The 16,648-nt window shown below is 48.2% G+C and overlaps 1 protein-coding gene across 1 annotated transcript in view; it reads right to left on the bottom strand.

Moving 5' to 3' along the window:
- Positions 1–16,648, bottom strand: part of LOC142804118 (stalled ribosome sensor GCN1-like) — a 344,986-nt gene that overhangs the window by 82,400 nt on the left and 245,938 nt on the right. The window contains exons 37-38 of the mRNA XM_075890700.1: positions 4,052–4,190; positions 3,692–3,888 (exon numbers count right to left, since the gene is read on the bottom strand). Of these exons, the coding sequence (XP_075746815.1) occupies positions 3,692–3,888; positions 4,052–4,190 (336 nt within the window). The remainder of the gene's footprint in view (positions 1–3,691; positions 3,889–4,051; positions 4,191–16,648) is intronic.

Below are 16,648 nucleotides of genomic sequence, written 5' to 3' on the forward strand. Positions count from 1 at the left end.
TGTGTCAGTAGAAAAACAGCGCGAAACCTATTGCTGTATCTAGGCTGTACCTATTGGTTGTTCCAGACAAGTGATATAAGCTAGCTAGGCGATTAGCTGAGAGCATCATCTGCAAGCGCGAGTGCGTCGTTGAGGCGGCTGCCATTTTCTCCTGCCACCTGCATTGCAGCAGCGATGCCACCGAGAAAGTTTCAGCGCGACCATAAGTACGGCAAGAGAAAAAAGTCGCATATATTAAACATTTGAAAACTCGCGGAATGATTGAGTGACGTTGAGGATGATGTGGATGACGAAGATGAGTGACCGCACGCATCGAAAGACAGAGCCGCCAAGCGGATCGAGGAGCGTCCTACAGAAGTAGGCTTAACAAGCCCGACAACGAGAGCCCAACCGCTACCTTGACGCCAGCCGCGTTCATCGTGACACTGCTACCTTGGCACCTCCAGATATGGATGAGCGGCACAACAGGGCCGAAGAAAAAGTGAAAGAGCTAGCATCGACAGCCGCAATGCAATGAAAAGCTTACTTGCTGGCTGCGAGTGACTCTAGTGCCGGCCCGCTAGACGAGGCCTGTTTCGCTGTGGTGTGCTCGGATTTAGTAAACACACTTCTCAACCACATGAAATGCAAGGTATGTGGTGGAGAAGGCAAAATTCACCAGGACTAGTGAGAATATGGCCTTGCCATGAAACTGGTGCTTCATTGCAGCAACTGCGGTGATAAAGCCACGGTGTGGAGCTCGCCGCTCATGAACAGGGACAAAAAAGTGAATCCGTTTGCCATAAACATTCTGGCCACGCACGCAATGCAAACTACTGGTAACAGACAAACGGCCCTGAATGATATTTTCCCCACTATGAATATCTCTCATCACGAACTCCACACGAAAACGTGGCAGGCTTACCAGACGACGAAATTGACGCTGGCCGCGATGCAAGCGGTTGAGACGAAAGCAAAAAGAGCGTGGAAGCGGTCCGAATATTATACAGTGAGCTCGATGTGGATAATCCTGGCAATATCGCCGAGTCCTTCGACGGGTCATGAATGACCCGCGTCCATACGTCGCACATTGCAATTGGCGCTGTAATTGAACTATGGCTCTTGGACCACGTTGTACTGAGCAACTTCTGCGCTGGTTGCGAACGCGAACCTAAACCAGACGACCCCGACTATGAAGAGTGGAAGGCCACAAACAAATGCCAAGAAAGCTCTGACAAGAAGACGGGTGGAATAGAAGTTGAGGCTGGCTTTATGCTACTAAAATGACCTTGGGAGAGGCACGGACTAAGATACACAACTGTTTTGTCAGACGGCGACAGCAGGACGTCCTCGCTTTCAAGGAGCGGAAGTGTACGGATACAATGACATCCAAAGGATCGATTGATATGTGGGGTTTAACGTCCCAAAACGACCATATGATTATGAGAGACACTGTACTAGAGGGCTCCGGAAATTTCGACTGCCTGGGGTTCCTTAACATGCACCTAAATCTGAGCACACGGGCCTACAACATTTCCGCCTTCATCAGAAATGCAGCCGGCGCAGCCGAGATTCGAACCCGCGACCTAAGGGTCAGTAGCCGAGTACCTTAACCACTAGACCACCGCGGCGGGGCGACATCCAAAAGAAGGAGTGTGTCAACTACGTACAAAAGTGTATGGAAACAGCGGTTTGCAATCTGCTGGCAAAACAGAAGGGGTGTGATGCCAAAACCTCTAAGTGGAAAGGGGAGGTTGAGAGAGGACCTTGTAAACAAAGTCAGCTCTTCCTATGGCTGGGCATTAAAGTCTCATAGTAATGACATTGAGGCAGTGGAAAAGACTGTGATGGCAACTTATCATATAACATCACAGCTTTTGCTCTACTGGTCTAGATTCCTGCAAAATGCTGCGAAAGCTAAGGGAGAGCCAGCACCAGGACATCATTACAATCTCTCTGATAATGTGGCAAAGGCTCTGCTTCCCATATACCAGCGCTTATCTGAGAACAAGCTTCTCAAACGGTGTGTGCTTGGCAAAACACAAAACAGCAATGAGAGCCTGCATTTGCTTTCGTAGTCACTCGCCCCAAAAAAGCAGCACGCATCTCTCTTCAATGTTGAGGCAGCTATGGGTGAAGCTGTCATGATTTTCAATGCAGGCCGTGAAAAAATTTCAGCAGGAATTTTGCATGAACTACCATATTTACTCGCATAATCCACGCACTTTTTTTTGCCAGAAATCCGATGCAAAGTTGGGGGATGCGAGAATTACGTGGGGAAAACTTTCCACGAAAACGCAGAGAGCGAAAAAGAAAACGAAGTGGCCGCAAATCGGGATTCTCACACCAGCAACTTACAGCAAGCTTTCAGAAGTACTAATTAGAACTTACCTCAACAATAAAAGCAGAGGTTCAACACGAGGCAAGATTTGTTTGAGACACAAAAAGTGGAAGCAAATAGTCGATAATTAGAATACCATACGCGAAGCTTGTGGGCATTGCGAGCATAGCGGTAGCAGTCGGCGCTCAACAGGAGCCCTCAAAAGGTAAGCGTAGGACATCAGTATTGGGCTGATGGCTATTTAACAGAATCGTCCGCAGTTTCCTTCTGAAGAAATAAAGTTTACCATCAATCCCAGTTTTAGGCACACCGCAGGCCCAACGCGTCTTGATGGCTTTCAGCTGCTGTCACCAGTAGAGACCACAAAACTCGTAGGCTCCGAAGGGCCTACAGGCGGCCCTGTTGCCGTTGTTTAGCGCATGATCTATCACTAGCAACTTGAAGCAGCCGTGTGGCTTCAGTATCGCCCCATAACATGCCAAGATTACCGACACAACATACAAAGCACGCCGCAACGCGCACGGGCCTCTTCGGCTTGGCTTGGATTGGATTGAATCTCAGCACGGCCGCAACCTTAGTGCAATAGTACGCTTGATGCTTAAGAGATGGAGCCAGATGGCGCGTGCTATCATCATCAATAGCTGGAACGAGTAGACGACATTATTGCGGCAGTTTTCGGGCGTGCGATAATTACTCGAGGACAAAAAAATTTTATTTTTTTCTTGAGCGATGTGGGGGTGCGAGAATTATGCGAGTGCGAGGATTACGCGAGTAAATACGGTATGCATGAACCCTGGTCATCGAAGTATGGAATGCATACAAGAAAAAGACCAGCAGCGATCAGTTTCATCTGCATGAAAACATGTATCGGTAGACAGTGTGCAGAGGACATTACAGAAACGACATAAAGGTGTGGGTCAAAGTGGCTATGCCCCAGGAGCATACTAGTGATTTGGAAGTAAGATTCGTGCATTTGTTTTTATTCTTGTGTGTGAATAAAGTGTGTTTCTTTTTCTCGTTTTACTCAAAATGTAAATAAATGGTTTTGGCTTCTCAATTTGATTGACTTATTTGATATGTGAGGTTTAACGTCCTAAAACAACCATATGATTATGAGAAACGCCGTAGTGGAGGGCTCCAAAAATTTCGAACACCTGGTGTTCTTTAACATGCACCCAAATCTGAGCACAAGGGCCTACAACATTTCCGCCTCCATCGAAAATGCAGCCGCCGCAGCTGGGATTCAAACCCGCGACCTGCAGGTCAGCAGCAGAGTACCTTAGCCACTAGACCACCGTAGCAGGCCACTTCTCGATTTCATTGTATTCTGGTTTAAGTGCAATGGAGAAGGGGTTGAAAAGCTGGACTGACCTTGAGAATGGGGTTGATGATTTGTGAAATGTAGGGAGTGAACTCCTTTTGGAATACGCCAGGTAGGTAGATGAACATCATCACGTAGCCGTCCTTGACATGCGGTGCTATGTCTGTCCGTTCGGCCGTCGAGATGATCTCCGGCATCAGTGTTTGTAGTTTCTCCACACCCAGGCCTCCGAGCACTTCACTCAGGCCTACACCACCACAGAACAAAGAGAAAGTTAATATCGATAACTATCAAAGTAGTACGTGCCCTAACTGCAATGTAATTATAAGGTATACCGCTGTGGGTGTTTTTACCATGCGTGTCAGTCCAGAAATGAACAAGTATGACTGTAGTGCATCAAACACACGCACCTTGTGCTGCTCCTGACCTATCGACGGGCGAGGACTCTGAGGTGAGCGTCTGCATGAGCCAAGGTATGAGGTCTTCAAAGCACGTCTCGCCCATGCCCTTGATCATCGCACCCAGGGCCCGTGAGGACACACTTCGCACCTGGAACCACGTGGAGACAGGCATGCATTTCAATGTTTGTGTACAGGAGACAAAATGAAAAGCCAAACTGCAAACATGACCAATGCACAAGACAAAATAAATAGGACAGGGACCTAACACCTGATAAAATCAGTATGGCCATACAACTTCATCGAAAACCTTAGATCGTACACAGTTGATGAAAAAAGATAGTGCATAGAGGTCCACTGAAGTACATTCAAAATAGCACCAGACTATTGACAACATGGTAAACTTCCAACGACGACGGCACGCGTGGCTTTGAGAGACATTTGTTTGGCTGTACACAATTACAAAAAGCACATCGTTTGAATACAGCGAGAGGTGCACAGCTCTCCCTGAGCCAGACCAAAAATATGCTGGGCCAGAAAAACTCCATTGCCATATCAGCAGGTGGAATAGTAAACTTAGGCACAGCTGCTGCCCGCTACACTTGAAAGGGCGCAGCAAGACACAGAGAGATCGGAATGCAACAAAATGGTGCAAACGGTGCAACCAAACTCCCATTGCTTGCAGCCTCACGTGCAATGATGCAGCACCCTAAGTGCTTGGCATGTCGGCTCGTGCAAATATTCAAATGGTTGAAATATTTGAACAGATATTACAGTAGTCAAATTCACTGCGACTGAAATTGAAATTTTCAAAATTTCGAATGATTCGAAATAAACGAATAGGTGTTAATAAGTACGCAAGTGATTTCATGTAAAGGTGGTTTCACAGCAGTGAATGAGTGCAAAGCTGTGAAAACATCTACAGAAGTAAATTTTGTGCTGTCGCAAAGTCCCACTTCAAGGTTAAATGAAGCTGTTTACTGGCTTACGCTCTAAGTCCAAGCTTGAGCAAATAGTGAATTTTAGGTTAGAAGCAAATAGTGATTTTGGTCGAACAATTTGTAATCGAGTATGAATAGTAATATCATATGTTATAAAGGAAAATAATGTAACTAACCTGCACTATATATATATATATATATATATATATATATATATATATATAGGGGAAAAGGGAAAGAAGTGTATACCTAAGGGCTCGTTTTTCCGTGTTTTAACACAGTTGGTAATTTTTTCATCCACTTTTCGTTCTTCTTATTTACATTCTATTGGTTTTAATAACTTCCCCTGTACATTCCTTGGCATTACTGTCTGTTATATATATATATATATATATATATATATATATATATATATATATATATATATATATATATATATAGATGATCAGAGTTTCTTCCGGCTACCGTAATAAAAGTTATAAACTTCGAGAATAGTGCAGTATAGGAAACAAAACAATAAAATATTTATTTAATCCTAACAGTTTCGGCTGGTGGACCAGCCTTCTTCGGAGGATGTAAGTGAAATGATACAAGTTCCCGTAGCAGAGGGTCACCCTCACAGTTTAAAGACCCTCAAAAAAAAAAAAAGAGACAAACGGACGAACGAGGTAGCAACAGACAACAAGAAGCAGAAGAAGGAGAGGAACTAGAAAGGAGCGACGGAGAGCCGCCGGAAACGAGCGGGTAATTCTGGCATTGTTACTGGGTATAGGTAAGACGCGCCGCCTCCGCTGGCGGCGCGTCTTACGAGGTTCGACTGTGTGTATATATATATATATATATATATATATATATATATATATATATATATATATATATATATATATATATATATATATATATATATATATATATAAATAAATACAGTCGAACCTCGATATATCGAACGGCGCAGCGACCGCGAAATAGTTCGATATATTCAGAATTCGATATAAAAAAATCACGAAAAAAATGCGTCAGCAGCTTGCTGAAAATGACCAGCGAACCGTTCAAGCGTGGTGCAGTAAATACTCACTTGAAGATTCAAACATAGTACTTATTGTGTTGGTTTAAAATATTGAAAAAGAGTAGCCTGCTTTTTGTTGGCCATGGCGTGTTTGACGACTGCGTCCTCAATATAGTCCAGTGATAGGCCGGTGCCTTCAATCAGTGATAGGCCGGTGCCTATCAGTGATAATATAAGTGATAGGCCGGTGCCTTCAATCGCGCCGCAGTGGCGGCGCACAAAGGCCAAGGCAGCTGCGACCTCGGCTGATGTCGGGAGCGGGGCACCATCAGCGCTTGCGGGATCCACCTCGGCAGAGTCTTCATTTGGCTGCTCAGCAGTAGCTTCGGCAACAATCTCCACATCCGTGAGCTCCGCCGTGAGCTCCGCCGTTCGGAGTGCGCGACAGGCCTAACTCCGAACAGTACGTGACAGGCCTAACTTCGAACGCACGAACACTGCGAGCACAACGACCGATGCCTGCCGATGCTACGGGGGAGGAGCTTGCAACAAGTGCGCAGTGTGCCGTTGACACCATAGAGACTGCAACGACTGCAAGCTGCAAGGCTACGGCGCGAGTCCGGGTGTAAAGCGCGCACATGGCGCGCCCATGTCGGCTCGCCTGACTGCTTTCCCTTTCCCGGCGGCAGCGCGGGCCGCGTCCGAGACAGTCGTCTGCATCCTTTCCCTCCTATACTTTCCTCCTCAATTTTTACATCCCACCCCCCTCCCCCCGCACGAAGCCGTGTTGGTGCCTTCGTATTGAAAGACAATAACAGCTCCACGCTTTTCTCTTCTCTTTCCTCATTTAAGAACCTCTACCACAAGGCTGCAGCGCGCGTTTGCTGCTACGTTAAAGTGGCGCTCTCGGCGCCATCGATGTGTGCAGCATTCGTAAACGCCTGCCGCTCTACCGCTACTTTTGAGAGTTGCGGAAAAGCTCGTTGCCTGTCAATGGAGCGCTGGCGGTTTGGGGTGGCTGAGTTCGATATATCCATTATATGTCAAACTTTGTTCGAAATAAAAAATCAATAATGCATGCGATTTCCCGCTATATTGGAACCGTTCGATATAGGCAATTATTCGATATATCCGTGTTCGATATATTGAGGTTGGACTGTGTGTGTGTGTATATATATATATATATATATATATATATATATATATATATATATATATATATATATTTATATTGTTACGGGGAAGATTTATTCACCGAGAGCTGGTCTTGCTAACGGCTTAGAGAGCGCACAGTCATGCAGGCTAACTGGAGAAGCTCGAGAGTCCAACCCATAACAACAACGTTGTCGTCTTCTTCATTTGGGTGCCAATTCAGCTGTGTCGGGGCGACAGTTCCATACATGTATCATCACCCCGGCCCGTAAGGCACCGTCTCGGTGCCTGTTAAATGAGCGAGTCGGCGTTGTAGGGCTTGAGACGAGAAACGTGGACTACTTCCTTTCTGGGTGCAGCAGCTGATGAGTTTGTGGTAGCGGCAATCTCGTAGGTCCCAGGTGTGACCTGACGAATGACTCGGCAGGGCCCAGCGTATCGCGATAGTAGTTTCTCGCAGAGGCCAACACGTCGAGATGGGAGCCACAGGAGAACAAGAGATCCCGCAGAAAAAAATGGCATCTCTATGTCGACCGTCATAAAGGGACTTCTGTGCTGTCTGCGACGACGATAACCGAGCGCGCGCTACTGTGCGTGCCGTGAGGGCACAGGTGATCGCATCTTGAGCGTACGAAGTGGAGGATGGGTGGTCTGATGAAAGTAATGTGTCGAAGGGCAGTAAGGGATGACGTTCGAAGAGTAGATAAAAAGGGGAGCAGCCCGCTGTTTCATGACGCGACGAGTTATAGGCGAATGTTACAAACGGAAGAGCTATGTCCCTATCAGTGTGGTCGGTAGATACGTACATGGCAAGCATGTCGGTCAATGTGCGGTTTAGGCGCTCCGTAAGGCCGTTAGTCTGAGGGTGGTAAGATGTGGTGAAGTTGTGACGGGTAGCACAAGATCGGAGTAGATCATAAACCACATGAGATAGAAAGTAGCGACCACGGTCTGTGAGCAGGTGAGACGGAGCGCCATGCTGGAAGATAATGTCGTACAGCAGGAAGTTGCGCAGCTGGTTGGTAGCGCTCGAGTGATTGCACACCGAGTGGCATAGTCTGTGGCCACTACAATCCATTTATTTCCAGTTGTAGAAGTAGGAAAGGGACCTAGCAAGTCCAACCCCACTCGATAAAATGGCTCGGCTGGAACTTCAATAGGTTGAAGAAGACCGGCAGGAGGAGTCGTAGGCCCCGCCACGGTGGTCTAGTGGCTAAAGTACTCGGCTGCTGACCCGCAGGTCGCGGGATCAAATCCCGGCTGTGGCGGCTACATTTCCGATGGAGGCGGAAATGTTGTAGGCTCGTGTACTCAGATTTGGGTGCACGTTAAAGAACCCCAGGTGGTTAAAATTTCCGGAGCTTTCCACTACGGCGTCTCTAATAATCATATGGTGGTTTTGGGACGTTAAACCCCAGAAATCAATAAGGGGAAGTCGTAGGCTTCTTTCGGCGCTGGCAGAGGTCGCATGATGCGACGTAACGACAAACAGAGCGGTAGAGACCCTTACAGAATACTCGTCGTCGAATGCGGTCGTAAGTTCTGGAGGCTCCTAGATGTCCAGAAGTTGGAGCATCGTGGAATTGTCGCAGGTGAACATCCTTTCGCAGTTGATGCGGTACGACGAGTAAAAGTTTTGCGCCGTCGGGGTGTAAGTTGCGGCGGTACAAAATGTTGTCTTGAAGTAGGTATCTGCTAAGAGAAGGGTCAGCATAACGCGATTGAAGGTGGTCAGTGATGGTGAGCAGCGATGGATCTCGGCGCTGTTCGTCGGCCACGTTCAGAAAGTCAGTGATGGCTAAAACGCAGGCATCGGATTCCAAATCAGTGGAGCTAGGTGGATCAATGGAGTTCCTGGATAAGCAGTCAGCATCGCTGTGCAGCTTCCCTGATTTGTAAACAACTGAGAACGTGTACTCCTGTAATAGAAGTGCCCATCGGCCGAGTCTTCCTGTAGGGTCCTTAAGTGTCGACAGCTCGCAAAACGCATGATGGTCCGTGATGACAGCGAACGGACCGCCGTATAAGTACAGACGAAATTTCGCAATAGCCCAAACGAGGGCTAAGCATTCCCGCTCAGTGATGGAATAATTTTGTTCTGCTTGTGACAAAAGGCGGCTAGCGTAGGCTATCACACGGTTGGTGCCATTCTGTATCTGAGCGAGTACAGCACCAATGCCATGGCCGCTTGCATCGGTGCGAAGCTCTGTTCAAGCCGCTGGATCAAAATGAGTCAACACAGGTGGTGATGTGAGGGCGGTAATTAGCGACGCGAAGGAATGTTCTTGGTCCCTTCCCCAAGAAAAGGCCACATTCTTTTTGAGGAGATCCGTCAGGGGCCTAGCAATATCCGCGAAGTTGAAGACAAAGCAGCGGAAGTATGAGCAGAGCCCAATAAAACTGCGAACTTCTTGTGTGGAACGCGGAACCGGGAATTCTCTGACTGCACGGACTTTGTCAGGGTCGGGTTGAACACTAGTGGCATCAACAAGGTGGCCAAGTAGTTTAATCTGCCGGCGTCCAAATGAGCATTTCGACGAATTCAGTTGGAGACCAGCGCAACGAAAAACGTCAAAAATTGCCGAGAGACGAGACAGATGGCTTTCGAAGGAGGGCAAGAAAACGATTACATCATCCAGATAGCAAAGGCAGGTCGACCATTTGAAACTGCGAAGGAGAGAGTCTATCATATGCTCAAAAGTAGCCGGGGCATTGCACAACCCAAAAGGCATGACCTTGAATCGGTAAAGGCCGTCGGGTGTGATGAATGCTGTCTTCTCGCGGTCGTCGACCGAAATTGGCCAGTATCCGCATCGAAGGTTGAGGTACGAGAAATAGTTGGCGCCGTGGAGGCAGTCGAGCGCATCATCGATTCGGGGTAAAGGATAACTTCCTTCTTGGTGATCCAATTCAGGTGGCAATAGTCGACGCAAAAGCACCAGGTGTTGTCCTTCTTTTTAACTAAGACCACAGGGGATGCCCAAGGACTCGATGAAGGCTCAATGACGTCTTTACTCAGCATTTTCTCGACCTCCGTCTGTATAACTTGGCGTTCAGCATGTGACACGCGATAAGGGTGTTTGTGGAGTGGACTGGCGTCGCCGGTGTCGATGCGGTGGGTTACGGCACTTGTGCGGCCCAGGGGACGGTCGTTGACGTCAAAGATATCCAGGTAAGAAAATAGAACACCCCGGAGCGCTGCAACATTGAAAGGTAAGAGGTCCCTGGATATCATTTTGCCGAGGAACGCCTTATATTGCGACGTGATGACAGGTTTCGCCATGTTCTTAGTGTCAGGGGTAAAAAAAACAAATCGAACAATCATCAAGGATGGAAAGATTGGCTAACGTGATGCCTTGGGGAAGAACTTGGGTCGACATAGAGAAGTTCAGAACTGGAAGTAGCACCGTGTTGTTAGCAACAACCACTATAGTATGTGGTAGTGCAATGTGGTGCGTAAGGGTCAAATCAATGAGGGGAGCCACCAGATAGTCTCCATCAGGAACGGACGGGAAAGGCGACAGAGGAATGTGCATAGCAGTCTGGGGTGGTAGCCGTAGAGACTCCACGGATCGTAGCCGAGTGCGACTTGGAGGAGTGAAATCGGTGCACAAAGGCAATTCGAGCCGTAAGATACCGGTAGAACAATCTATGAGAGCGGAGTGGGCGGTTAAGAAGTCAATTCCAAGGATGACGTCGTGTGGACAAGCATCGAGGACTGCGAAGAGAACGGAAGTGTGGTGGCCAGCAACAGTAATGCGGGCAGTGCACATACCAAGCGCCGATGTTCGACTTCCGTTGGCAACTCGAACAGTAGAGAACATAGCCGGTGTGAGAACCTTTTTCAGCCGAGATTGAAGTGTAGAACTCGTAACAGATACTTGGGCACCAGTGTCAATTAGAGCAGTAACGGCGTGGCCATCAACGAACACTCGAAGTAAATTGCGTCTAGAATTTGTAGCCGGTTGAGGGTTTTGGTTTCAAGTCGTCAACGCAGTGCCACCTCCAGGAGCTGCACTCGTCAGTTTCCCAGGGAATGGCCAGAATAAGCCGGTGACGGAGAGCGGCGGCGTTGAGGGGAGCGTGACGGCCGACCCTGAGGTGACGGCGAGCGGCTAGACCAGTTTCTTTTGGGCGACTACGTCAGCGTAGGACGGTTCGGAGCGTGGAGATGAATGGCGAGCTGAAGGGTCCTGAATATGGTCATCCGGAAAACCGGGTTGCGAACAGTGTTCACGGTCCTGATGGCAGTCGACATTAGGAAAGCTTGGCCGGAAATACCACCTGTTGCTGCAATGGCGGGAGATGTGCCCAACTCGAGAGCAAAAAAAGCAGATAGGTCGATCATCGTGCGTGCGCCACTCAGATGGATTTCCGTAGCGTGGCGGAAACCGAGGAGTCACAGCTGCCGCAGCGACAAGTGGAGCAGAGTGGTGGTCAGCGTTGTGGAAGGGAGTGCTCATGGGCTGCGGCTTAAGTCTGGCGGGCTGGGAAACCTGGATGCCCAGGTTAGCAAACTCCTGACGTACGACGGCTTGAATAAGCAAGACTGTTGCCGAGTTGTCTTGCGCAGGGGGCTGATAGAAAGCGGGTGCCATGGCTTCCAGCTCCTGGCGGACAATCCTTGCGATATTGGCAGGAGGCGCAAGTGAACGGGGCGCTGCAGAATCCTCGCAAGACGAAGTCGCAGCAGTGTTTGGTAGTCTCGTGATGTGGTGGGTTATTCGCCCGCTTTTAGCTTGTTCAAATCGTCGGCATTCAGATATGATGGAGTCGACAGTGGTGCCGTTCTTGCACATTAGTATGTTGAAAGCATCATCAGCAATGCCTTTCAACACGTTGCTGATCTTGTCCGCCTCGGACATGTTTTTGGTCAGTCTTCCGACACAGTGCCAGTATGTCTTGAATGTACGTGACGTACGACTTCGTCGATGATTGAACACGCGGCGCGAGTTCCTGCCTGGCTGCCATCTGATGAGCAACTGATTGATTGATTAGTGGGGTTTAACGTCCCAAAACCACCCTATGATTATGAGAGACGCTGATGAGCAACTGACCGACCGAACAAATCGCGAAGCTTTTGCTTGCGTGTGTCCCAGCTGGTTAGTTCTTCATGCGTCTCATACCAGGCACGTGCCGTACCCCGTAGGTAGAATAGAATATTTGCCAGCATAAGCGTTTCGTCCCACCTGTAGTGCTTGCTGACGCGCTCGAATAATGCGAGCCATTCTTCGACGTCCGTGCTGTCTGTCCCGGAAAACGTGCCAGGGTCGAGAAGATGGGGGGGAAACACAGGTGTTGGAGCCGGCGCGGATGGCGAGGCCTAAGTTCCAGTTTCAGGCATCGCGGTTAAACAAAGCTGGCGTCCACTGCGGAGTTCCAGAGCCGGGTTGTGTGAAGACCTAGCACCTCCACCAAAAAATGTTACGGAGAAGATTTATTCACCGAGAGCTGGTCTTGCTAACGGCTTAGAGAGCGCACAGTCATGCAGGCCAACGGGAGAAGCTCGAGAGTCCAACCCACAACAACAACGTTGTCGTCTTCTTCATTTGGGTGCCAATTCAGCTGTGTCGCGGCGACAGTTCCATACATGTATCAATATATATATATATATATATATTTTTTTTTTTTAATTGACACAAGGCCAATGTAAATGCCATTTTTTTAGATCAAAGGAGGTGGGAACAACTTTGAATAGTAACATGATTTGACTTTTGGTAGAATTGAAGTGATGACTTGTGAAATCTGTTAAAGGGGGACGTGCCTTTCGAAACGAGCTTTCTTGTTTCTTGTTGACTGTTGATGAAAATTGGCACAAACACTGGAAATAGCCTCTGAGAGCTTCCATAAAAATTTATGGAAAATGTATGCCAAATGTATGCTAAAGGTGCTGCATTTTCATAATAACTTTTTTGCAACACTAAATTTTGTAATTAACATTTTCTCCAGCGACACTGCAATGAGCACACTTGCACTACGAACAAGAAACCCTACGAAAAATTCTTTATGGAGTAAAATAAAAAACTAAGATCGCAGCCTCCTGTCACAGTTCAAGGAGCAGCACAAAACAAACGGAATCAAAATCTGTGCAGTGGTTGCAGAGATATCTGCACCACGAGCTGAGCATAATGCAAAAAAAAAAAAACAGTATTGAGGAAACTGCATTTGAAGCTTCACCTTATCTTCACGTTTCTAAAACACCTAAAAATTGTGATCTTAGGTTTGTCTTGTGTCGCCTTGACTTCTAAGGCATCTGGCCTCTGCCCAGTGTGTCTTTGTTGCCTATACAGTTAAACCTCGTTATAACGAGACGGGCTATAACGAAATAATGGATATAACGAGCAAATCCTAATTCCCCTTGAAAGTCCCCATACAAACCAATGTATTCAAAACCTCGTTTTAACGAGGCAAAATTTGCCTGTTATGGGATATAACGAACAAGTTTTGTTAGGAAGTAAAATTTTGAGCCGATGTCACGACAGTGCACAACGCGAATTTGAGACGGCGCGTAACCCGAGAACTGTATTTAGCAGTTCAAAACTCCCGCCACGCGCCCTCCAGCAACGCGCGCACAGCAGACGGCACGCACTGTTTCCGGAGGAGAGTTCGCTGCACGTACGCCGCTTGGCTACCACCGACAGCGGAGCGCTCCGCGAACGTCTCGCCCTTTTCTTTTCTTTTGTGTCTTCTTTATATTCTCCCTCTCCCTTTTCTCATGGCACTGAGGCGCGCTTCCTAATCTTACATACCCCCTTCCCCTTGATTAACCGGTTCCTAGAGGGCAGCGCAAAAGAGCGCCCCTTCCTCTTCACAGTCACTTTCTCTGCAAGTGTTGTCGCTCGTCGACGTGAGCAGCGTTGCTTTTGCGTGCGTGTTTATTCTCTTTTTCGACCGCTTCCGCCTTTTCTTTTATCGTGCTGCGCTCGTGATTCCAGCAACATGAATGTGCCAGGCGGGAAGCGAAAGCGCATAACGCTAGATCAGAAGGCGGCTATGATAAGAGCCGCCGAATCGGGGACCAAGAAAGGCAACGTGGCAAGAGACTTTGGCGTATCGACGAGCACACTGTCAACCATCTTGAGCAAGCAGGAGTCCATCATCGACGCCGTTGCACGTGGCGTGAAAGGAAGCGCTAAGAGGATGAGGGCACCTGCCTTTGAAGCGGTCGAAAGGGCCGTTTTTAAATGGTTCTTGGACACGCGGGCCGTGAATCTGCCGGTGAGCGGCGCCTTGCTGCAAGGAAAAGCGAGGGACTTTGCCTGCATCATGGGCTATGACAACTTCGTAGCAAGTTCGGGTTGGCCCCAACGCTTCAAGGAACGCCACGACATTGTCGGGAGAGCGGTCTGCGGCGAATCGCAATCTGTCGACGAAGCAGAGGCTACCAAGTGGGCCTGTCTGAAATGCAAGCTGTGTATTTTGAAGTGCATTAAAACAGGTGCATGACTTTTTTCCTTTTCATTTGGGAATGCGGTTATTTTGTTGCATACCACCGTACGGCGGGATGCTATTTCGCCCGCTATTTTTTTGGGGTAAGTACGGTGCATGATATTTGCGGTAAATGCCCACTACGGCTATAACGAAATATTGGTTATAACGAGCAAATAGCGGCGGCCCTCCAATTTCGTTATAACGAGGTTTAACTGTATATACATATTTTTTCACATTTTTTTTTTTATCTACAAAGAACAAGTATACATTTCAAATCAAGTTCTCTATATGAAGGAGTGCTGTGATAGTTGACATGACAGAATCGATTAAAATTGAATAGGGCCATATACTAAAATGATTAGAGATTTTTTTTTTGTTCAAGCTGTCATTATCGTAATTAGGTACTTCTTAATTACAAATAATCAATGAACATTTTTTATAGAGAGACATTTATTGCATACGAAAAATGGCTCACACCATGACAGCCTGTGCCTTCTCCAAACGACTAACCGTTATGGGCAGAAAACTGGTGGCATAGAAATTTTTTAGCGGTTTATTTAATGACGCGAGTTGCACATACAAAAACTCTTGTCCCTGCTTCATACATATTCTTTTGCCACTCTAGCCGTGAAAGGCACCGTCATATGAATGACGCTTGCGGCGATACCAAGCAAGGCTCCAAGCATGTCTAAATTGAACCATAAAAGCTTATTGACAGCCCTCCATATGACCGTGAAGTGCGCGGCCGCATGGACAGTGCAGACGACGCGTGATGCACTTGTCGGCGGTGTTCGGTGACAATGTGTGAAATGTATACCTACAATGACAAAAAACTGGCGCGCACTGCGCTTGTTATCGCATTTTCGAATGCCGACACGCGAAACTGCTAGCCGCTGTTCCGAGCAATCCTTGGCAGTGGGCAGGGGGGGTTGACGTACTTGACAGTGGGGTCTGCTGCCGATACATAAAATGCCCGTCCGCAGTTCCGAGGATCTATTGAGTGATGTTCTTCGTTGCTTGCGAAAAAGCACGTTGCAACGAGCGCTCTAGCGCGGCGTTCTTGCCCACAAAGTGCGTGGCGACGTAAGCAGAGTTAGACCTAAAGACAACTCCAATGACGTGCCGCACTCGTAGACCGCACGCCCGCTCGTAGTAATCTGATCGCGAATCCGCTTACAGCTTCGTTGCTTGAGAAGAAGCACATTGCCATGAGTGTGCTAGCGCGTCGTTTTTGCCTGCAGTCTCGCCATCAGCGGAGTTTGGCCTAGAGACAACTCAGACGATGCGCTGTGCTCCTAGATCCGCTCCTAGATCCACTCCTAGTAATCTGATCCTGCATCGGCTAACAGCTCCTAACTAAAGCGTAATTATATCCTAAGTCATCATCGAGCTGTGAACACGTCATGAAGTAGCGAGTTTCAACAGCCATCTCCTCGAAACGCACAAGCGGCTTTCCGAAAAGATTGATCACGGACAATGCGTCGTATTTCACCGCTCGGGTGTTTGGTGATACGTGCCGTTCCCTAGGAATAGATCACTGCACCACTTCGCCCTACCATCCCCAGTCCAATTTGACGGAGCGAACCAATCGTACGCTCAAACCGATGTTGGCGGCCTTTGCCGAAAGTCAAAGGGACTGGGCAGACCATTTGAGTGAACTCGCGTTTGCAATCCGAACCTCCGAGAGTCGCTCTACTGGTTTCTCTCCCGCCTTCCTTAATTTCGGAAGGGAGTTGGCAAATCCGGTGACCAGTGTCATGCAATGCCAGCTCGGAGACGAGGAAGAACCGGCAGACTGTTCTGCTTACGCTTCCACACTTCGGGACAGGCTTTGTCGAGCTCTCAGTAGAGCGAGGCAAAGTTTGGAATCGGCCAGGGCCGAGCAAAAAGCCCAGTATGACCGAAAACGTCGCCACCTTTCATTTAAGGTGGGTGACCTCGTCCTGAAGCGCAACCACGCTCTTAGCGACGCGAGCAAGGGTTTCTCAACTTCGCTCGCTCCAAAGTGGCTTGGTCCGTACCGAGTGGAAAAAGCTTGGACTCCACTCGCGTACTTGCTGAAAGACCCGCTTTCGGGGA

Source organism: Rhipicephalus microplus, chromosome 3, assembly GCF_043290135.1.
Source record: "Rhipicephalus microplus isolate Deutch F79 chromosome 3, USDA_Rmic, whole genome shotgun sequence".
Taxonomy (NCBI): Eukaryota; Metazoa; Arthropoda; class Arachnida; order Ixodida; family Ixodidae; genus Rhipicephalus; species Rhipicephalus microplus.